The following is a 21,692-nucleotide window of genomic DNA, read 5'->3' on the forward strand; positions in this document are numbered from 1 at the left end:
GCTGTTTGGGGTTTTAGGCTGTGTTTCTGTAGAGCACTTTGAGATATCAGCTGATGTAAGGACTTTATAAATTTGTTTTGGAGTTGTGTAGTTCTAGTTTCCCAGAAAAGCTCTGAGCCTCTGATGTTCTCGTCCTCTTCTCCACAGAAGTCATAACTAGAGGGAGGCCTCACCTGGTTCCAGCTCCCCTGCAGGATTCTGACAGCAAATAAAACAGATTCACTTTTCTCTAAAAGGTGTATTACTAATTGCGTAGGCTGTGGTTGGTTTCAAAAGTGACAGTTGGACCTGGAAAGGCCAGTTATGAAAGTCTGCTCATTGCCTCTAGCTGTAACCATATGTACAGGTTTCTCTAACCAGGTAGCTAACAGCCTCTAGCTGTAACCAGATGTACAGGTTTCTCTAACCAGGTAGCTAACAGCCTCTAGCTGTAACCAGGTAGCTAGCAGCCTCTAGCTGTAACCAGGTAGCTAGCAGCCTCTAGCTGTAACCAGATGTACAGGTTTCTCTACCCAGGTAGCTAGCAGCCTCTAGCTGAAACCAGATGTACAGGTTTCTCTAACCAGGAAGCTAACAGCCTCTAGCTGTAACCAGGTAGCTAACAGCCTCTAGCTGTAACCAGATGTACAGGTTTCTCTAACCAGGTAGCTAACAGCCTCTAGCTGTAACCAGATGTACAGGTTTCTCTAACCAGGTAGCTAACAGCCTCTAGCTGTAACCAGATGTACAGGTTTCTCTAACCAGGAAGCTAACAGCCTGGGGTCACAACAAATTAAAACTTTGGTCATCTTAAGGTAAAGGGAAAATAGCTCCAATGACTCATTTTTTATTTAAACATGATAACACACGAGTCATCAGACTCTACAATCATTCAAACACTTGTTTCAGGGGCCTTACAGACAGTGATACTGAGTCCATTTCGGTTCCACTAACAGGCTCAAATCACAAGTCTCCTGTGACGGGGAAGAGATTCTGGGGCTGTCGGTGAAATGGCAGGGGGTTGAAGTAGGTAGGTAGGCTGACTATGGCCTGGTGGTACTTGTACCAAATTAAGACACTGGCAGGTTGACTTTCTGGACAGAATTTAATCAAAACGCCTTTGAAAATATTCCCAAACTATACAGTGGAATACCCTACTCACAAATTAATGACCGTGTAGTATTTGAGAATGGAAATCTTTCTGAGCATTAAATCCAGACCGTTATTTTGGATTAAGTCGCACTGCCATAAGGTAAAACGTGGAATTCCCTTCACAAAACTTCACCTTTCAAAATATTTGCTAGATTGTTTTATACTTTTTATTTGAAAGATAATACATGTGTGTGTGTGTGTGTGTGTGTGTGTGTGTGTGTATATATATATATATATGATACAAAAAGGTTTTAAAGCAACAAAAAAAGGGGGGGGGGGGACTTTAAAAAGCCAAAGAAGATGAGATGAAAAAGTCAAAGCGTAATGCATCATCATCATGATTCAGTGTGCCAGTATACACGTACAGTAGGTGACCTATAACAGTATTGGATACCTCACCACCCCATTGAACAGGGCTTCACTAATACAATTACATCATTAGGAGGTCAAATTAAATAAAACATTGAGATTTTAAATCTCAAAAGACACCAAAATGATTAAAACCCAAAATAGCACAAAGTAAATATAATATAACCTCTGGTGAAAGTACACTTGTATTTATTGCACATAAAATGATTATTCTTGAGAGAGTTTAAAGTGTTTAGGGCGATTAGATGTTCATTCACATCTTTCTCCTGAAGTTCATCTGTGGAGAGAGAGAGAGAGGGAAAAAAACATGTTTTATTAGTGAGAAGAGAGGAACACACTGGATAATCACCCAGACACCTAAGTGAATAGCAGGTCTGCATTGATGAAATGAGTCGACTATCAAAACGCTGGAAGTAGTGCTCCCAAAAGGCATGTTATTACACAGTCCTGCAGACAGTCAGGTGTAATGTAGCAAACAGGGAATTTAGAAAACACGTCACCACAAACTAACACCGTAACCCCAAGGGACGATCCGTAACCCCCCCCCCCCCAGACAGACACACCCCTGCAGCACAGCCCAGTTAACAAAGCAGCTGAGTGAAACAGAAATGATAGAAAACCTGCTCAGATGAATGGGCTTTCCAACCAACACCTCAGGTTCCTAAACACACACCGTATCGCTGTAGTTAGACACATGGTCTGATACGGGGTGGTGGTGGGGGGGGAGGGGTCAAACAGCATGTCCAATGTGGCTAGAAATCATCTCGTATGCAAATGATCATACAACGCTTGTCCAGAGAAAGGAAGTGGTTCTCACCTTGCGTGCGCTGGTGGGGTTCTTTGGAGACTTGCTGCTGTTGGTCCGTGGGGACTTCCTCTGTGCCTTCCCTGCCGGCTGAGGGGACTTCACACTCCCGGCTCCACTGCGGGGAGACTTCCCGTCTCCGGACCGCGGGACACGGGAGCTTTTGTTCCCTGGGGATTTACGGGTGGAGCTGCGAATCTTACTCATGCCTCTCTGTAGGAAGCCGCTCTTGGAAGCTGCCTTACGAGGCGTGTTGTCAATGGAGAACACCATGGACTGTCTCCGCTCAGCCTGACAGAGAGGATGGGTGGATATTTTAGGCCTACTGCTTGGAGTATGCTAACAACCATTGCTGCTAAGAAAACAAACCAGAGGAAGAGAGAGACTCACAGGGCTAAGAGGCTGGCGGTTGTTGGATGAGCTGAAACGACCTCCTTTAGGGGTAAGAGGGCGCGGGAAACAGCTGGTTGCCATCCTCTTAGCCTGAGAAAAGAGAATTCAGTAACTGTAGAATTAAACAAACCGGTTAATGATTGAACCCCCACATTAACATCTACATCCTCCCCTCCACCCTCACCTCCCCTCCCCTCCACCCTCACCTCCCCTCCACCCTCACCTCAGGTGTGTCTGGTTCCTGGTCTTTGGCTGAGCGTTTGAGTGACAGGTTGCTCCCCCTGAGGTTGTGCGTGTTCTGGTTGTTCAGGGTGCTGCTGGCTTTAGGTTTGGGGGGCATCAGTGAGAGGCGGTGAGAGCCGTAGGCTGGCCTGGTGGCCGTGGTGCTGTCGGCCGGTCCCGGGTGGAGTGAGAGCCGGTGGGATGACAGAGACTCCTGAATCTGTCCGGGCATCACAGAGGCTCTACGGATGGTCTCCGTGGGGTCGCCCATGCGCAGGTCATCGTCGGTGAACTCAAAGGACGGTCCCAGGCTGGGCTGCAAGGGGGAGGAGGCAGGGTTTGGAGATTGGATGATTACAAGCAAAACATATTTTTGAGAAAGTGACAGATGGCTAGATGGAGAGTGAGGAACAGTGTACCCTGGACTCCAGAGGATAGCTGCTCTTTAGATGAGGCAGACAGGACTGGTTTCTGGCCTGCAGCTCAGCGATGCGTAGCCAGTCATCAGCAGCATGCTCAGGCTCATTCTCTGCCCCCACACAGAACTGGCCCGTACCTACACAACGTGCAGAACATAAACATACTGTAGTACAAACTCTGGGCCAATCAACCTCTTGGTGCCTCCTTGAACATCTGGAAGGCAATGGAGAAGTGTCACCGGCTAAGGACAAGGGGCTCGTTGTAGAATGTGTGTAAACGTTTCGTACTCTGTGGAGCTGCAACGTGGACGGTGCTACGACGGTATCCAGGGAGACTGAGGAGCTGATCGCTCAACGCAACGGCAGGTTTTCCGGGTGTGTGGAAGATCTCCATGGAGACAGGTCGTGCAGTGTGTGTTCTTCCGGTGATGTTGGGATGGGAGTGGACGGAGGCCAGGCTGTAGAACGTCTCGTTGTCACTATCCCCTCCTGCTCCTCTGCGACCAGGAGTCGTCTGCATGGGGGGGGAGAGAGGAGAAGTCAACCATCCCACTCACTCCTCAGCAGGTCAACCAACCTAAAAGACCACTAGATGGGAGTTGAAAACCACAAGGTGATACAGGGTGCTCCCAAGAATGTAGCGAGAGAGAGAAGTGAGAGTGGTGAGAGAGAGAGGTGAGAGTGGTGAGAGTGGTGAGAGAGAGGTGAGAGAGAGAGAGAGGTGAGAGTGGTGAGTGAGATAGGTGAGAGAGAGGTGAGAGTGGTGAGAGAGAGGTGAGAGTGGTGAGAGAGAGAGGTGAGAGTGGTGAGAGAGAGAGGTGAGAGTGGTGAGAGAGAGAGGTGTGAGAGAGAGAGGTGAGAGAGGTGAGAGTAGTGAGTGAGCGCGAGAAGTGAGAGAGAGCGAGAGAGAAGCGGGAGCGAGAGAACGTGAGAGAGAGAGAGAGAGAACGTGCAGTGAGAGAACATGAGAGAGAGAGAACGTGCAGTGAGAGAACGAGAGAGAGAATGTGAGAGAGAGAGAGAATGTGAGAGAGAGAATGTGAGAGAGAGAGAGAGAGAGAGAGAGAGAAAACGTGCAGTGAGAGGTGTCCCAGTGCTCCCTCCACCTTGCTCATGGTGATGTTGATGACCTGGGTGGTCCTTCGGCGTCTAGCTGAGGAGGTGGGTGGTCTCTTCCTGGCTGAGTCCAGAGCCAGCTCTCCCAGAGATGTGATGCTGCTCTCCAGCCGGCGCTCAGTACTGGTCCTGGGGAGAACAACCCTGATGAACTTCTGTATAGTAGCAGTTAAACTAGTGGTGCCGGTCCTGGAGAATAACCCTGATGAACTTCTTTATAGTAGCAGTTAAACTAGTGGTGCCGGTCCTGGGGAGAACAACCCTGATTAACTTCTTTATAGTAGCAGTTAAACTAGTGGTGCCGGTCCTGGGGAGAATAACCCTGATTAACTTCTTTATAGTAGCAGTTAAACTAGTGGTGCCGGTCCTGGGGAGAACAACCCTGATTAACTTCTTTATAGTAGCAGTTAAACTAGTGGTGCCGGTCCTGGGGAGAATAACCCTGATGAACTTCTTTATAGTAGCAGTTAAACCAGTGGTGCCGGTCCTGGAGAATAACCCTGATGAACTTCTTTATAGTAGCAGTTAAACTAGTGGTGCCGGTCCTGGGGAGAACAACCCTGATTAACTTCTTTATAGTAGCAGTTAAACTAGTGGTGCCGGTCCTGGAGAATAACCCTGATGAACTTCTTTATAGTAGCAGTTAAACTAGTGGTGCCGGTCCTGGGGAGAACAACCCTGATTAACTTCTTTATAGTAGCAGTTAAACTAGTGGTGCCGGTCCTGGGGAGAATAACCCTGATGAACTTCTTTATAGTAGCAGTTAAACCAGTGGTGCCGGTCCTGGAGAATAACCCTGATTAACTTCTTTATAGTAGCAGTTAAACTAGTGGTGCCGGTCCTGGAGAATAACCCTGATGAACTTCTTTATAGTAGCAGTTAAACTAGTGGTGCCGGTCCTGGGGAGAATAACCCTGATTAACTTCTTTATAGTAGCAGTTAAACTAGTGGTGCCGGTCCTGGGGAGAATAACCCTGATTAACTTCTTTATAGTAGCAGTTAAACTAGTGGTGCCGGTCCTGGGGAGAACAACCCTGATTAACTTCTTTATAGTAGCAGTTAAACTAGTGGTGCCGGTCCTGGGGAGAATAACCCTGATGAACTTCTTTATAGTAGCAGTTAAACCAGTGGTGCCGGTCCTGGGGAGAACAACCCTGATTAACTTCTTTATAGTAGCAGTTAAACTAGTGGTGCCGGTCCTGGGGAGAATAACCCTGATTAACTTCTTTATAGTAGCAGTTAAACTAGTGGTGCCGGTCCTGGGGAGAATAACCCTGATGAACTTCTTTATAGTAGCAGTTAAACTAGTGGTGCCGGTCCTGGGGAGAACAACCCTGATTAACTTCTTTATAGTAGCAGTTAAACTAGTGGTGCCGGTCCTGGAGAATAACCCTGATGAACTTCTTTATAGTAGCAGTTAAACTAGTGGTGCCGGTCCTGGGGAGAATAACCCTGATTAACTTCTTTATAGTAGCAGTTAAACTAGTGGTGCCGGTCCTGGAGAATAACCCTGATTAACTTCTTTATAGTAGCAGTTAAACTAGTGGTGCCGGTCCTGGAGAGAATAACCCTGATTAACTTCTGTATAGTAGCAGTTAAACTAGTGGTGCCGGTCCTGGAGAATAACCCTGATGAACTTCTTTATAGTAGCAGTTAAACTAGTGGTGCCGGTCCTGGGGAGAATAACCCTGATGAACTTCTTTATAGTAGCAGTTAAACTAGTGGTGCCGGTCCTGGGGAGAATAACCCTGATTAACTTCTTTATAGTAGCAGTTAAACTAGTGGTGCCGGTCCTGGGGAGAATAACCCTGATTAACTTCTTTATAGTAGCAGTTAAACTAGTGGTGCCGGTCCTGGGGAGAACAACCCTGATTAACTTCTTTATAGTAGCAGTTAAACTAGTGGTGCCGGTCCTGGGGAGAATAACCCTGATTAACTTCTTTATAGTAGCAGTTAAACTAGTGGTGCCGGTCCTGGAGAGAATAACCCTGATTAACTTCTGTATAGTAGCAGTTAAACTAGTGGTGCCGGTCCTGGAGAATAACCCTGATGAACTTCTTTATAGTAGCAGTTAAACTAGTGGTGCCGGTCCTGGAGAATAACCCTGATTAACTTCTTTATAGTAGCAGTTAAACTAGTGGTGCCGGTCCTGGAGAATAACCCTGATGAACTTCTTTATAGTAGCAGTTAAACTAGTGGTGCCGGTCCTGGAGAATAACCCTGATGAACTTCTTTATAGTAGCAGTTAAACTAGTGGTGCCGGTCCTGGAGAATAACCCTGATTAACTTCTTTATAGTAGCAGTTAAACTAGTGGTGCCGGTCCTGGAGAGAATAACCCTGATTAACTTCTGTATAGTAGCAGTTAAACTAGTGGTGCCGGTCCTGGAGAATAACCCTGATGAACTTCTTTATAGTAGCAGTTAAACTAGTGGTGCCGGTCCTGGGGAGAATAACCCTGATGAACTTCTTTATAGTAGCAGTTAAACTAGTGGTGCCGGTCCTGGGGAGAATAACCCTGATTAACTTCTTTATAGTAGCAGTTAAACTAGTGGTGCCGGTCCTGGGGAGAATAACCCTGATTAACTTCTTTATAGTAGCAGTTAAACTAGTGGTGCCGGTCCTGGGGAGAACAACCCTGATTAACTTCTTTATAGTAGCAGTTAAACTAGTGGTGCCGGTCCTGGGGAGAACAACCCTGATTAACTTCTTTATAGTAGCAGTTAAACTAGTGGTGCCGGTCCTGGGGAGAACAACCCTGATTAACTTCTTTATAGTAGCAGTTAAACTAGTGGTGCCGGTCCTGGGGAGAATAACCCTGATTAACTTCTTTATAGTAGCAGTTAAACTAGTGGTGCCGAACACACATTCTAAACCTACCTGTTGATCTGACGGGTATTCATGGGGGTGAAGTAGAGGGTCTCCAGTGAATCCCCTCCCAGAGCACGCCGTTTAGCAGCTACGCGCTCCGAGCTACGCACCAGGGGAGTACTGGACTCGTCAGGCTCCATTGGCCTCCTACAGGGCAGGGAGAGACGGAGATGTATACCAGTCACCTAGCTGCAAGTCAAGGTCAGAGGAGATGGAGACGGAAGAGAAGGTGGGTTACGTGGTAGTGTTGAGGGAGTCGTCCAGGCTCAGGTCCAGGCTGTCGCCGCTGATCTCCTGGTGAGCCTGGCTCTGGGGGACTTTCAGGTAGACACTCTCTCTACCCCCTCTCATCTTCTCAATCCTGCCTGGTCCCCTCTCAGGTCGAACCTGGCTCTGCTCCCGAAGGTGACGATCAGCAAACGCAAGCTGTAAAAAAACACACAAATAATGTCAGTTTCATGTCAACATGAAGCTGACATCCTGTATGATAGAATGCATAATATAACCTGATTGAGAGGTATACCTGTGCTTCCAGAGTGTTGATCTTGGAACCGAGGCTCTTCTCTTTGCTCCTGGCCTTCTCCAGCTCCTTCTGCAGCAGCTTCATCTCTGTGGTAACAGCGTTGACCTCATGCTCTCTGACCTCTAGGCTGCGCTGCAGCTCCGTCACCTGCTCCTGAGACTCCACAAGCTGCTGCTTCTTCCCCGAGTAGTGGCTCTTGGCCTTCTCAACCTGGGAACAAAAATATACCACACCTCAACCTCCAAGACAAACCTGAATAATTCTATCCACTGCCAGGGTGAGGTGTGTGTTAGCTCAGAGATGTGTTATGTGGTTGTGTTTACTGGTCAGACTCACCTGTGTTTTGTAGTGTTCCACTACCTCAGTGTTGGCAGCAAGTTGTTTCCGTAGATCTCTGACCTGCTTCTCCCACTCTGTTCCCTCCATCTGTTCTCTCAGCAAGGCCAGTTCCTCCTGCAGTACAGCCTCCAGCCTCTGGGCGGCACTACATTTAATCTCCAGGACCTGGTTACCCTCAGTCAGCCTCTCCTTCTCCAGGAGCAGGGCATCCAGCTGTTGTCTCTGGCCACTTTCTGTGCTCTCTGCCTGGGCTCGCAGCTCAGCCATGCTCCCTTCCAGCTCGCTCTGGTTCTGCTCTGCCTGGAGGGCCCGGGTTAACAGAGCCTCCTTCTCTTGCTGGAGCACAGAGAACTGCTCCATCAACTCCTTCTCCACCTGGCCTGCTGCCTGCCCTTCCTCCTTCTGCCTGGCAAGATCCTCCCTCAGGACAGCCTCCTGGTGCTCAAGGCTCTGCTGGTGGAGGGACACCTCCCCTCTCAGTGTCTCCTTGGCCTCCCTCTCCTGGAGGACTGTGGCCTGCACCTCCTGTAGCAGTCCCTTCTGTAGGGAGTTTTCCTCCTGCTGCTTGGCCAGCTGCACCTGTAAGGCAGTGTGCTCCTCTCTCAGGGGGCCCTCGCTCTGCACCTCCTCCAGACGGCTGACATATGTGGAGATCTCCTGGCGGAGTTGTGTAGCCTCCTGTCTCAAGGTGCTGAGCTCCAAGTCCTTAGCTGCTTGGAGGGCCACCATCTTCAGAGTGGCCTCCTCTCTGGCTCTCTCCTCCTTCACGGTCAGCTCTCTCAGCTCCTCCTGTTGCCTGGCCAGCTCCTCTCTCAGTACCTCCACTGACTCCTTCTCCATATGGGCCTCCTGCAGCACCTCCTTCTGAAGGGAGATCTCCTGCTCTCTCTTAGCTAGCTGCTCCTGTAAGGTAGTGGCCTCCTCTCTCAGAGTGCTGAGCTGCAGGTCTTTAGCTGCAGCCAGAGACGACACTACCTCCAGCTGAGCCTGTAGGGCCTCCATCTTCACAGTTGTCTCCTCTCTTGCGTTGCCCTCCTGCTCCCTCAGCTCCTCCTTCCCCCTCTGCACCTCCTCCAGACGGCTGACATGTGTGGAGATCTCCTGGCGGAGTTGTGTAGCCTCCTGTCTCAGGGTGCTGATCTCCAAGTCCTTAACTGCTTGGAGGGCCACCATCTTCAGAGTGGCCTCCTCTCTGGCTCTCTCCTCCTTCACGGTCAGCTCTTTCAGGGCCTCCTGCTGCTCCTCCAGGCTCTGTTCTAAGGACTGAGCTCTCTGCTGCTGGCGGATTAACTCCTCTCTCAGCTCCTCCTGTTGCCTGGCCAGCTCCTCTCTCAGTACCTCCACTGACTCCTTCTCCATGTGGGCCTCCTGCAGCACCTCCTTCTGAAGGGAGATCTCCTGCTCCCTCTTAGCTAGCTGCTGCTGTAAGGTAGTGGCCTTCTCTGTCAGAGTGCTGAGCTGCAGGTCTTTAGCTGCTTGGAGGGCCTCCATCTTCAGAGTGGCCTCCTCTGTGCTCTTCGCCTCCTGCTCCCTCAGGGCAGCCTCCTGGTGCTCCAGGCTCTGCTGGAGCTCTGCAGCTCTCTGCTGGTGGAGGGTCACCTCCCCTCTCAGAGCGTCTACTGCCTCCTCCTGGAGGGCTGCAGCCTGGGCCTCCTGCAAGACCTTCTGTAGGGAGCTGTCCTCCTGCTGCTGGACAAGCTGCTCCTTCAGCTCTCTAAGGGCCTCCTGCTTCTCCTCCAGGCTCTGCTGGAGCTCTGCAGCTCTCTGCTGGTGGAGGGACACCTCTCCCCTCAGCTCCTCCTGCTCCTTGGCCAGCTCCTCCTGTAAGGCTCTGTGCTCCTCGCTCAACATGCTCTCCATCCGAATCTTCTCTGACTGCACGTCCTTTAGATCAGCTGCCCGTTTGGCATTCTCCTGGCAGAGTAGAGAGGCCTCCTCTCTCAGAGTGTTGAGCTGCAGGTCTTTAGCAGCAGCCAGAGACAACACTACCTCCAGCTGAGCCTGTAGGGCCTCCATCTTCACAGTTGTCTCCTCTCTTGAGTTTCCCTCCTGCTCCTCCTTCCCCCTCTGCACCTCCTCCAGACGGCTGACATGTGTGGAGATCTCCTGGCGGAGTTGTGTAGCCTCCTGTCTCAGGGTGCTGAGCTCCAAGTCCTTAGCTGCTTGGAGGGCCACCATCTTCAGAGTGGCCTCCTCTCTGGCTCTCTCCTCCTTCACGGTCAGCTCTTTCAGGGCCTCCTGCTGCTCCTCCAGGCTCTGTTCTAAGGACTGAGCTCTCTGCTGCTGGCGGATTAACTCCTCTCTCAGCTCCTCCTGTTGCCTGGCCAGCTCCTCTCTCAGTACCTCCACTGACTCCTTCTCCATGTGGGCCTCCTGCAGCACCTCCTTCTGAAGGGAGATCTCCTGCTCTCTCTTAGCTAGCTGCTCCTGTAAGGTAGTGGCCTTCTCTCTCAGAGTGCTGAGCTGCAGGTCTTTAGCTACTGCCAGAGACGACACTACCTCCAGCTGAGCCTGTAGGGCCTCCATCTTCACAGTGGCCTCCTCTCTGGTGCTCTCAGTCTGCTCCTTTAACACTCTCATAGCAACCTCCTGCACCTCCAGGCTCTGCTGGAGCACTGAAGCTCTCTGCTGATGAAGGGACACCTCCCCTCTCAGTTCCTCCTGCTGCCTGGCTAGCTCCTCCTTCCCCCTCTGCACAACCTCCAGATGGCTGACATGTGTAGAGATCTCCTGGCGGAGTCGAGTGGCCTCCAGTCTGGCGCTATCCTCCTGCTGCCTCAGCTCTTCCACCAGTGTTCCTCTGTGCTCCAGGTCCTGCTCCAGCCTCTCATACTCCTGTCTCTTCCTATCATTGTCCTGGATGGCTGAGTCCAGCTGCTGCTGTAGGGCTGACACGCTCTCCTCCAGTTCCATACGTTTAGACTCCTGTTCCCCAGCCAACTGCCTCGCCTCCTCAACTGACAGGGCCTCCGCGGCACGCCTCCTCTCCACCTCCTCCTGCTGCGAGATGACTTCCTCCTTGAGTGAGGTCAGTTCTTCCTGTCGTCTCTGGGAGGCAAGAGAGGTGGTGGACTGTAGCTCCTCCTCCAGCCTCCGGAGGCTCTCCTCCTTCTCCCTGAGAGACGACTCCTTCTCCCTGAGAGCTGCCGAGGTCTCCTCATTCCTCTCCCGGACCTCTTCGACCTGCTCCTTCACTATCCGCAGCTGCTCCAGCTGGGCAGTGTGCTCTTCTCTCAGGGCCTCCATGTTTTTGCCCTCCTGACACAACTCCTTCAGCAGAGAGATCTGGTCCATCAGGCCAGCGAGCCGCTCTCTCATGTTATTGATTTCATTCTCCTGAGCGGCAAGCTCCTCCCGTAGCTCCTCCTGCTGTAAGCGGTACTCCTCTTGTTGCATGGCTAGCTGCTCCTCCCTGGCCCTCACCTCCTCTCTCAGGCTGCTGAGCTCCAGGTCTTTGGCTTCAGCGAGGGACGAGGCAGTGGCTCTCTCTGTCTGGAGGGTCTCTATGTTCTCTGTGGACTGGAGGAGGAGACACTCCTTCTCCCTCTGAGCCTCCTCCAGCTGGGCCATCTGTTCCCCCAGGCTCCTCACCTCCTCCTGGAGTCGAGAGAGCTCCTCCCTCACCGCTTCCTTCTCCCTGTGGGCTTCGGACTGCGCCTCCTTTTCTAGGGAGATCTCCTCTTGCTGCCTAGCCAATTGTTCCTGCAGAGCAGTGTGCTCCTGCCTCAGGCTGCAGAGGTCCGTAGCATGTGCAGTTATCTCCTGGTGCAGTCGAGTGGCCTCCTCTCTAACGGCCTCCTCCTGCTCCTTCAGCTCTTTTAACACCTTCTCAGATGCAGCCATCTCCTCCTGTAGGACCTCCCTCTGTAGAGCGCTCTCCTGCTGCTGCTTGGTAAGCTGCTTCTCCCTGACCTGCACCTCCTCCTCAGCCCTCCTCAGAGAGTCACCCATGGTGTCCACGTGGCTGGTCAGCTCCTGGATCTCCTCTCTGGCCTTCCTCTCCTGCCGCTCCATAGCCAGGTTCAGCTCCCCTCTCTGAATGCACTCCTGCTGCACCTCCTCCCCCAGCGCCTTCACCTCCTGCTCCCTTTGTTGTACAGTCTGGGTAAGGCTGGCCACCTCAGCAGTCAGGGTGTGGAGCTGGGCAGTCAGGGACTCCCTCTCCTCCTTGGAGGCCAGCTCCAGAGCCTCTCTGTCAGCCCGCAGAGCACTCAGGGCTTCCTGGAGCTCAGTCACCAGGACCTGCAGTCTCTGGCTCTCTGCCTGTAGCGAGGCCCTCTCCTGGGCATGCAGGGTGGCAGCCTGCTCCTTCTCCCCCTTCAGACGGGCGATGGTGCACTCACACTCTGCGTGCCTGAGGGTGGCATCAGCCAGCTCCTGTTTCAGCTGCTCCCACTGTGGGGGTAAACAAGGAAGGACGTGTGGTTAAAAACACTGAAACTAAAATTTGGATGTACTGTCACCCTTGAACATTGTGACAAATGATCCAGCTTTAAGTATCTGGGTAAATGCTGACCTCCAAGATAGGGCCCATAACCTCTCCTTTTTCCTGCATTTTGGCTTTACTCAGCTCGTCCTCTAGAGAGGAGATCTTGCTCTGCAGGATCAGCATCTGTTCATTCAGACACTCCTAACAGACAGAAAGAAGAATGAAGAGAACGTAAAAAGAGTAAGCACAAATTGAGATCTTCTGGGCCTCTAGTCATAAAGAGTCTCCCGAGTGCTGATCTAGAAGCAGGCCCCCTCTGTCCAAGTCATTTTTAATCATTGTGTTGTAAAATGGCAAAACTGATCAAATATCAGCACTCCTACTCAGACACTTTATGAATATGGGACCTGTTCTATAGGCCTCACCTTCTGAGCAGTGGCCCGGTTGAGTTCAGCCTGAAGGTGGCAGTGTCTGCTGCTCCACTCCCCCTGAGCAGAGTCCTGGGCCTCAGTCAGCCTGTCCACCTCAGCCTCAGCACTCGCCAACCGAGCAATCACTTCACGCATCTGACACACACAAATGATGAGACAGTTGTCCGTTAGTAAATCACTATAGGCTGTGTATGGTTTAATTGACTTGATTTCAAAAGGTTAAACTGCAGCCATTTTTATCTCAATATCAAACCTTTTCTGGGTAAACATTTCGTACCTTAATGTTATTATTTTTTCTATTAAAATTGTCAAAAAATAAACCAAAATAGCTCATTAGCAAAGAGCAATTTCTCAAGCAATCCTTTTTCTAGGACTGTCTGGGAGTGGTCTGAGTGAGGGGTCTAATTGGACGAGCTTAAAAGGGAGGGATATGCAACCTGAAAACTTGCTGTTATTGGCAGAGGTTTTGAAACTCTCTCTGTTGTTATTGGTCCATTAACTTTTACCATCTGGTGAGGTCACCGGTCAGGCCAAAACTCCATCCCACCAAAACAGGCTGGAATTCCAGCTGTCTTATCAAACAGATCTCACACTAAAAGGGTATTTATTATAAGTTTCACAACCTCAGTGTGGGGGAAATGTTTATATTATATATTTATATATATAAAAGAGGGAAAATCAAATGTTTTCATGCACTGGGCCTTGAAGCTAGCGTGTACAAGGAGAGTCCTTCACCTGGGCAGAAAGGGTGCCATTCTCCTCTGTCAGGTTATCCACCTTCCGCTCCATCTGAGATGAGTTAGTCTTTAACGCCTGGCACTCCTTCAGCACCTCATGGAGACGGGTGCGCAGCCTAATAGAGAGAGAACGCAGTTACACACACACACACCTAGCATTACCTCAGTATGACCTTGACCCTCCTCTCTCTCCCTTCCTACCCCTCGTTCTTGCTGTGCAGTTCTTGTAGCTCATCCCGGGGCTCCTGCTCCTGCTCAGCCTGTTCCCTCAGCAGCTTCTCAATACGGTGCTGCAACTGACAGATCTGACTCTCTACAGGAGGGTGAAAGAGCAGTGTTAGGTTCTAAATATCAGAGTAAGAAATCTACAGGCACTATGAAAGCTCCAACCAAGTTTAATCACCCATTGCTCGCAGTCAGCGTTCCAATAACATCTGGTGTAAACCCTCGACTATATCTTTGAATATTTCAATGGGATACCTGATAATTAACAATATCCCAAGTTCAGCCAGAACTCATCAGCAGGAACAGTAAGAATCCAGAGGAAGTAGTGGAGAAACAGCAGGTACATCCTTATTAAAATCAGACAGAGCCAGGTAGGTAGGTACCTCTCTGGGTGAGGGTGGCGGCGCTGGTGGTCAGGTCTTTCTCCAGCTCATCCCTCATGTCTCTCTCCTGACGCAGCTGCCTCTGCAGCTTCTTCAGCTGGAACTGAGGAGTGTTCATCACATCCTGCAGGGGAGAACTGCACAGGCGGGTGGGAGAAAACAGGAAAAGGCACCGGTTACTCACAAAGATCAGTGTTCCCACCTAGCGTACAGATCATTAGTCCAGCGAGCAAACATCAGCTGTTCTAGACTAGTACCTCACTAGGGCCGTAGCTAGGATACCATAGATGGGATACTAGAAGAGGAACGAGTGAGCACTAACAGAGGAGACACGGAGGGACAGAGTAATACCTGACAGACGAGGACGCAACAGTTTGTAGGTCCAGAAACTGAACTGAACCGATCTTCTTTCTGCGCCGGAAAACCGGGGACTCCTCATCGTTGAACAAGGAGGATGAGGAGGTACTGGAGATGTCACTGTTGAAACTAAACAGGGCTGAGAGAGAAAGAGTATGCGTGTTTCTGTACTGCAACCATAAGGTGTTGAACGTAACCTGAAACATGTGAGTGAAGGCTTACGCTTCTTCCTTAGATATTTCTCCAAGTTCTCACTCAAGTAGAGGCTATTCTCATTGTCCAAAACAAAGCGGAGCATGGAGGCAAGCTCAACCTTTAGGGAGGAAAAACAGAAGTTAGTCACATAAGTGCACTGCTATCGGGCAACAAGAAAAAATGTAAGTTCATGGTATGCCACTAAGAGCACAAGGACCCTCCTACCTCAAACTTGTATTCCAGTTGGTTCAGGTCAACATGGTTGTTGATCACACTATGGTAGTACAGGAGCACAAGCACCTGAGAACACCACAAGTATAAAAACAGGCCACCCAGGGGATCTGGGTTAGAAGTGGGCTGGATCATTAACTCACTGCATGTAACCAATAAACTTTGCTTTGAGAGAGAGTTGGGTCAAGTGTAGAGCTGAACACAATGCAGTGGCCTCTGAGCATTCCATCCATCAATTCATGATATACTTGGGCTCGAGATCACATTTGGTCAGTGAATAAAACCCAGTTGTATGAACCTGATACCTTGGATAACTCCACCTCCAGGTTTAGGCCATTGCAGATGTTGTCCCAGGAGATGAGAGCTCCCCGTTCTGTGCTGCACCTACAGTCACCTGGAAAAACAACAGCAGGACTATTAGCCATGTGTCTGTGGGGGAAAACAACCCCCCCCCCCCATGACCAGTGAGTGTGACTCACCTTGCAGGAAGTCAGAGACCACTTTCAGCCTCTCCTGGACAGGCTGGTCCAAATAGGACTTAGCGGGCTCTTCCTTTCTCCTGTCAGAATCACAAACATCAATGATCAACACAAGAAGCAAAACTACCAAGTCAGCGAAATCCAGATGAGGACAAATATCTATGGTTCTAAGCTATTACGGAACATTGTTTTTACTCACAGTTTATAGACGAGCTTCAACAACAAAACGCCATCCTGTAAATCGTTGATGCGCCGCACCGGGACGTCCACATTCAGGTGGTTAACCTAGTGACGAAAAAAATATGTATTCAATTTAGCAAGGCATACCAAACAAAGTACTTAGAGCTTATATTGGTTACGACCACAGAAAACAAAGCAGACTTACCCATTCCAACAGTGCATGCTCTTTATCAAGGTGAAGCACCATCTTTGCTGCTCACTAGACAATGGAAAACAGACAGACATTAGTATCAATCATTCCACTGTATGGAAGAAAGAAGAACGCTCAGTCTAAGAAGCTAGCTTGCTATCATAAGCTATCAGCAACTCCAACTACACTACGTGACCAAAAGTATGTGGACACCTGCACGGGAAACATCTCATTCCAAAATCATGGGCATTAATATTATGGAGTTGGTCCCCCCTTGGCTGTCATAACAGGAGAGGAGATGGCTGCAAAGTTCTTCCACACCGATCTCGACAAACCATTTCTGTATGGACCTCGCTTTGTGCACAGGGGCGTTGTCATTCTGAAACAGGAAAAGGCATTGTCCAAACTGTTGCCAAAAGTTGGAAGCACAGAATCATTGAGAATGTCATTGTAGGCTGTAGCGTTAAGATGTCCATTTACTGGAACTAATGGGGCCTAGGCCAAAACATGAAAAACAGCCCCAGACCATTAGTCCTCCTCCACCAAACTTTACAGTTGGCACTATGCATTGGGGTAGGTAGCGTTCTCCTGGCATCCACCAAACACAGATTCATCCGTCGGACTGCCAGATGGTGAAGCGTGATTCATCACTCCAGAGAACTCTTTTCCACTACTCCAGATTCCAATGGCGGCGAGCTTTACACCACTCCAGACGACACTTGGCATGGCGATCTTAGGCTTTTGTGCAGCTGCTCAGCCATGGAAACCCATTTCATGAAGCTCGCGAAGAAAAGTTATTGTTCTGACCTTGCTTCCAGAGGCAGTTTGTAACTCATCAGTGCGTGTTGCAAACGAGGACAGTTGACTTTGATGTGCTACGAGCTTCAGCACTCACATTCTGTGAGCTTGTGTGGCCTACCACTTCGCAGCCAAGCCATTGTTGCTCCCAGATGTTTCCACTTCATAATAACAGCACTTACAATTGACGGGGCAGCTCCAGCAGGGCAGACATTTGAGGAATTTACTAGTTGGAAATGTTGCATCCTATGAGGGTGCCACATTGAACGGTTCAGTAAAGCCATTCTACTGCCAATGTTAATCTATGGAAATTACAGGCTGTGTGCTGAAATAGCCGAATCCTCTAATTTGAAGGTGTCAACATACATTTGTATACTGTATATAGTGTAGCTATTTAGTTAACGTTACTAGCTACCTAAAGATAAAGTAACTTGTTACTTAGAGAAAGGAATATCAAAAGGATATCTGGGTAATAGCTAACGTTAGCTAGCTACTCGACAGCTATAAATGGTACTTAAAGAAAGGAATTTATGGTTACTACCTAACGGCTAACGTTACTCCCAGTGCTAACGGTAGCTACTAGCTAACAGTCAGTGAGACTAGCAAACTAAACGTTACATTAACTTGTTAATTAAACAACTATTAACGAGTAGAAGTATGTCTTACCTTTGAAATTAGCTAGCTATTGGTAGAAAACATTTAGAAATTCCGTCTCGAAAATACCAAACTCTAGGTAGCACCCGCTTACCAAAATAACTTTGTGTTTCGAACACCAGGTCTATTTTTGAAGTGCTAAGAAGTATACTCTTTCAAATTTCGGCGCTGGTGATTATCAAGCCTTCCTATTGGAGGCATTCAGAGCTGCAAGACGCCAATTGGTTATTTGTGCAGAACTCGCCATTTTGTGAGCGAATAAAAATCTAATGTAGTTTTCAGTTCATCATTTCTTATGAATAAAACATTAATAGTAATTATTCAAACGTATACACTATTCTATTGTAAGGGAACATTTCTGAACATTATTCAATGGGCTTTCTGCAACAATGTACAATTTAATAAATAAAATAAATACGTTTAATTAAATATTTAAACTACAATTCCCATATTCCGAAGACTCGTCTCCTTGGAAACCGACTGTTGTAGTGTAGTTCTCGCTCATTGTGATGAAAATACAAACAAGTGTCTAGCACATGATAGCTAGCTAGCTGTGTGTGGGGGTTTTTAGGGGTAAAATAGCTCAATTACGTTTGATTCATTGTAGGCAGAAAACTTGTTATAGAAATCTAGAAATGTAGCTATGTCATTTTTATTTTGTATGCCTTGAACAGAGATGAAGTCAAGTGAATAGACGTTGTTTGAGTTGTAGCTAACTTAGCAGGAACGTTAACGATAGCATGGACAAAATAGCTAGGCTAAGTGCAAAGATGATACAGTAATCCTCCTTTCAATTAGCTGGATTCATTTAAATATTATATTTATTATCGTACAGGTTAGCCAAAAGGCTGTAAAATGTATGGCGCTCCTGTGGATTTATCATTCAAATGCCTCAGCTCAATGACAGGTAAACCAGCAGGTTCTTTCACATGACTATTAATGCGGATGAAGGAAAGGATTCCACTATTGAGATGCAATTCAGAGCGTTGTACTTCTTCCTCAACACTTTTTTACCAGTGGAGGTTGCTGAGAGGAGGACGGCTCATATTAATGGCTGGAATGGAGTCAATGGAGTGGTATCAACCACATGGAAACCATGTCTGATTTGTTTGATACTCTTCCATTGACTCCATTCCAGCTATGAGCCGTCCTCCCCTCAGAAGCCTCCACTGCTCTCTACCCTCTTGTGCCTGTGTCTCAATAGTCGTGGCTTCCTTTCCTATTCTCAATGCCACCTCTAAGTCCTCTCACACAACTTCTCTCTCAGACGCTCTGACGGAGGAGCCAAATCAGGGCTTGCGGCCACTGAAGCGAAATGCAGAGAAGAAGTTCTGCAGCCGCTCGCTGCGTCTCAACAACAACATCATCACAGACTTGAGTGGCTTCAATGATATGGTCTCAGCCTTCCTCTCAGAGCCCTCACAGCTCGCCTGGGTCGACCTGTCCTTCAACGACATCTCCCACATAGACCCAGTGAGTTGAGTCCACGTAGTCACGTACATACAGTGGCTCTGGTCAAAAGTAGTGCACTATATAGGGGATATTGTGTAAAATCGAGACAAGTCTACTGTCTCCCTGAACAGCCACAGCCTGGCAAGGGGGTCAAATGAAGGGCTCTTGTACATTAGCAGTGATCACTCTAAACCCTGTGTGTGTGAACTTTGTGTCCCAGGTCCTGGTGGAGCTGAAGGAACTGCGGGTGTTGTATCTCCATGGTAACAGCATCTGTAACCTTTCAGAGGTGGATAAGCTGGGCGCCCTGCCCTTCCTACATACACTCACCCTGCACGGCAACACCATGGAGAATGAGGGGAGCAACAGGTACACACACACTTAGCATCACAGGGATTAAATGAGAAAGGTGAGGACAGCTGCTAAACCTACACATGCACACAGTAAACTCATCCACACACACATACGCAAACACAGGCCGGCACCAATGTGCCTCCCCTTAGCCCCAGATGGGGGGGTGGGATGGGTTACAGGGGTTGTTTATTCCACTCATACTCTTAGTGTGATCTCAACGTGCTGTCTGAATGCTGTCTGTTCGCAGAGGGCTATGTGGCTCTGAGCCCTGTGTGTAATAGGTGCTGGGTTAGAGTTGCAGCTGTGTAGCATTCTGACTGGCGCATCAAATGAGCAGAGATATCCTGTTACACACCAGCTCTCTGCTTGTCTGCATAGCAACACGGCCAAATCCTACAGAGTTTTGAGCATTCTCCCTCTCTACTCAGTGCTAAATGACTACTGGTTTACAGTGTATGTATGTGTTCAGCCCTGGAGCGTTATGGTAAAAAAAAAAAAACTGAAGTTTGTGTACCTGGACAAACACCCAGTTATAAGAACCCCTGTGTGTGTGTGTGTGTAGGGGGTATGTGATTGCGGCTCTGCCTCACTTGAAGAAGTTGGACTTCAGTGCTGTTACACGGCAGGAGCGAATCATGGCCCAAGTCTGGCATCGCCCTAGGAACCTTGGCAAAAACACCAGGAAGAACCAGGACAACTGACCTGTCACCACAGAAACGGAGGGAGGGGGGGACACAATCGTCATGCCAACCAACCAGAAGGTTCCAGAACAACAGGCTTACATCAGGAGGCCTTATGACTGAAGCATCATGTAAAAGTACAATATGAATCTACTCATCAGAAACTCTGTCTGGTGTCTGTCTTAGAGTTGGGGGGGGGGGGGGGGGGATAGTACATCTACAGTAGATGTGATTTCTGCTTAATTAGGATATTCCTGACCTTTTTGCCACCTTGACCTATATAATTATTAAACTGGAACAGAGGCCACCCAGGCTAAAGGTATAGAGTCCTCTCAATCAAACTGTCCAATATGCACCTTTTTACACTAAACAAAAATATAACGCAACATGCAACAATTTCAAAGATTTGAGTTACAGTTCGTATAAGGAAATCAGTCAATTTTAATAATTCACTAGGCCCTAAATCTATGGATTTCACATGACTGGGAATACAGATACCTTACAAAAAAAGGTAGGGGCGTGAATCACAAAACCAGTCAGTATCTGGTGTGACCACCCTTTGCTTCATGCAGCGGGACACATCTCCTTCGCATAGAGCTGATCAGGCTGTTGATTGTGGCCTGTGGAATGTTGCTGGATATTGGTGGGAACTGGAACACGCTGTCGTACATGTCGATCCAGAGCATCCCAAACATGCTCAATGGGTGACATGTCTGGTGAGAATGCAGGCCATGGGAGAACTGGGACATGTTCAGCCTCCAGGAGTTGTGTAAAGATTCTTGTGACATGGAACCGTGGATTATCATGATAAAACGTGATGGCGGTTGATGAATGGCACGACAATGTGCCTGAGGATCTCGTCACTGTATCTCTGTGCATTCAAATCACCATCAATAAAATTCTATCGTATTCATTGTCCGTAGCTTATACCATAACCACACTGCCACCATGGGACACTCTGTTCACAATGTTGACATCAGCAAACCGCTCATCCACACAATGCTATACACGCTGTCTGCCATCTGCCCGGTACAGTTGAAGCCAGGATTAATCCGTGAAGAGCACACTTCTCCAGCATTCCATTGGCCGTCGAAGGTGAGCATTTGCCCACTACAGTTACAACGCCGAACTGCAGTCAGGTCACGACCCTGGTGAGGACGACGAGCACGCAGATTAACTTCCCTGAGATGATTTCTGACAGTTTGTGCAAACCCACATTTTCATCAGCCCTCCGAGTGGCTGGTCTTATACGATCCCGCAGGTGAAGTAGCCGGATGTGGTGGTCCTGCACTGGCGTGGTTACATGTGGTATGCGGTCGCACTGCCAAATTCTCTAAAACGACATTGCGCCTTATGGTAGAGAAGTAAACAATCAATCATCTGGCAATTGCCCTAGTAGACGCTCCTGAAGCATGCCAATTGCACTCTCCCTCAAAACATCTGTGGCATTGTGTCATGTGACAAAACTGCACATGTTAGTGGCCTTTTATTGTCCCCAGCACAAGGTGCACCTGTGTAATGATCATGCTGTTTAATCATCTTCTTGATATGTTATACCTGTCAAGTGGATGGATTATCTTGACAAAGGAGAAATGCTCACTAAACAGGATGTAAACAAACTTGTGCACAAAATTTGAGAGAAAGCTTTTTGTGCGTATAGAACATTTCTGGGATTTTTTTATTTATTTCAGCTCATGAAACATGGGACCAACACTTTACATGTTGCGTTTA

The 21,692-nt window shown here is 48.7% G+C and overlaps 2 protein-coding genes across 6 annotated transcripts; one reads left to right on the forward strand and one right to left on the reverse strand.

The window, feature by feature from the left end:
- Positions 1-1,065: 1,065 nt before the first annotated feature.
- numa1 (nuclear mitotic apparatus protein 1) lies at positions 1,066-17,645 on the reverse strand. 4 transcript variants are annotated; one of them, XM_090218897.1, is made up of 25 exons: positions 17,488-17,645; positions 16,039-16,092; positions 15,853-15,938; positions 15,654-15,733; positions 15,480-15,568; positions 15,169-15,243; positions 14,971-15,061; positions 14,743-14,887; positions 14,392-14,528; positions 13,985-14,096; positions 13,782-13,899; positions 13,041-13,181; positions 12,703-12,816; positions 8,184-12,581; positions 7,848-8,057; positions 7,563-7,750; positions 7,334-7,471; positions 4,470-4,584; positions 3,628-3,853; positions 3,340-3,476; positions 2,922-3,236; positions 2,696-2,788; positions 2,318-2,596; positions 2,121-2,161; positions 1,066-1,777 (listed from the first exon to the last, which is right to left on the reverse strand). In XM_090218897.1, exons 2-25 carry the CDS (start codon positions 16,078-16,080, stop codon positions 1,774-1,776), a joined length of 7,374 nt encoding a protein of 2,457 aa, XP_090075023.1. In that variant the 5' UTR covers positions 16,081-16,092; positions 17,488-17,645; the 3' UTR covers positions 1,066-1,773. The 4 variants fall into 4 exon arrangements, with proteins under 4 accessions (XP_090075023.1, XP_090075021.1, XP_090075024.1 ...); XM_090218895.1 differs by having other exon boundaries at positions 4,446-4,584; XM_090218898.1 differs by lacking the exon at positions 2,121-2,161.
- A 308-nt stretch (positions 17,646-17,953) lies between these two features.
- Positions 17,954-20,283, forward strand: LOC110503184 (leucine rich repeat containing 51). 2 transcript variants are annotated; one of them, XM_021581543.3, is made up of 5 exons: positions 17,978-18,048; positions 18,311-18,382; positions 18,743-18,948; positions 19,148-19,296; positions 19,844-20,283. In XM_021581543.3, the coding sequence occupies exons 2-5, from the start codon at positions 18,331-18,333 to the stop codon at positions 19,980-19,982; spliced, it is 546 nt and encodes a 181-aa protein (XP_021437218.2). In that variant the 5' UTR covers positions 17,978-18,048; positions 18,311-18,330; the 3' UTR covers positions 19,983-20,283. The 2 variants fall into 2 exon arrangements, with proteins under 2 accessions (XP_021437217.2, XP_021437218.2); XM_021581542.3 differs by having other exon boundaries at positions 17,954-18,382.
- Positions 20,284-21,692: the final 1,409 nt, after the last annotated feature.

Source organism: Oncorhynchus mykiss, chromosome 24, assembly GCF_057628025.1.
Source record: "Oncorhynchus mykiss isolate SJ-2025 chromosome 24, ASM5762802v1, whole genome shotgun sequence".
NCBI lineage: Eukaryota > Metazoa > Chordata > Actinopteri > Salmoniformes > Salmonidae > Oncorhynchus > Oncorhynchus mykiss.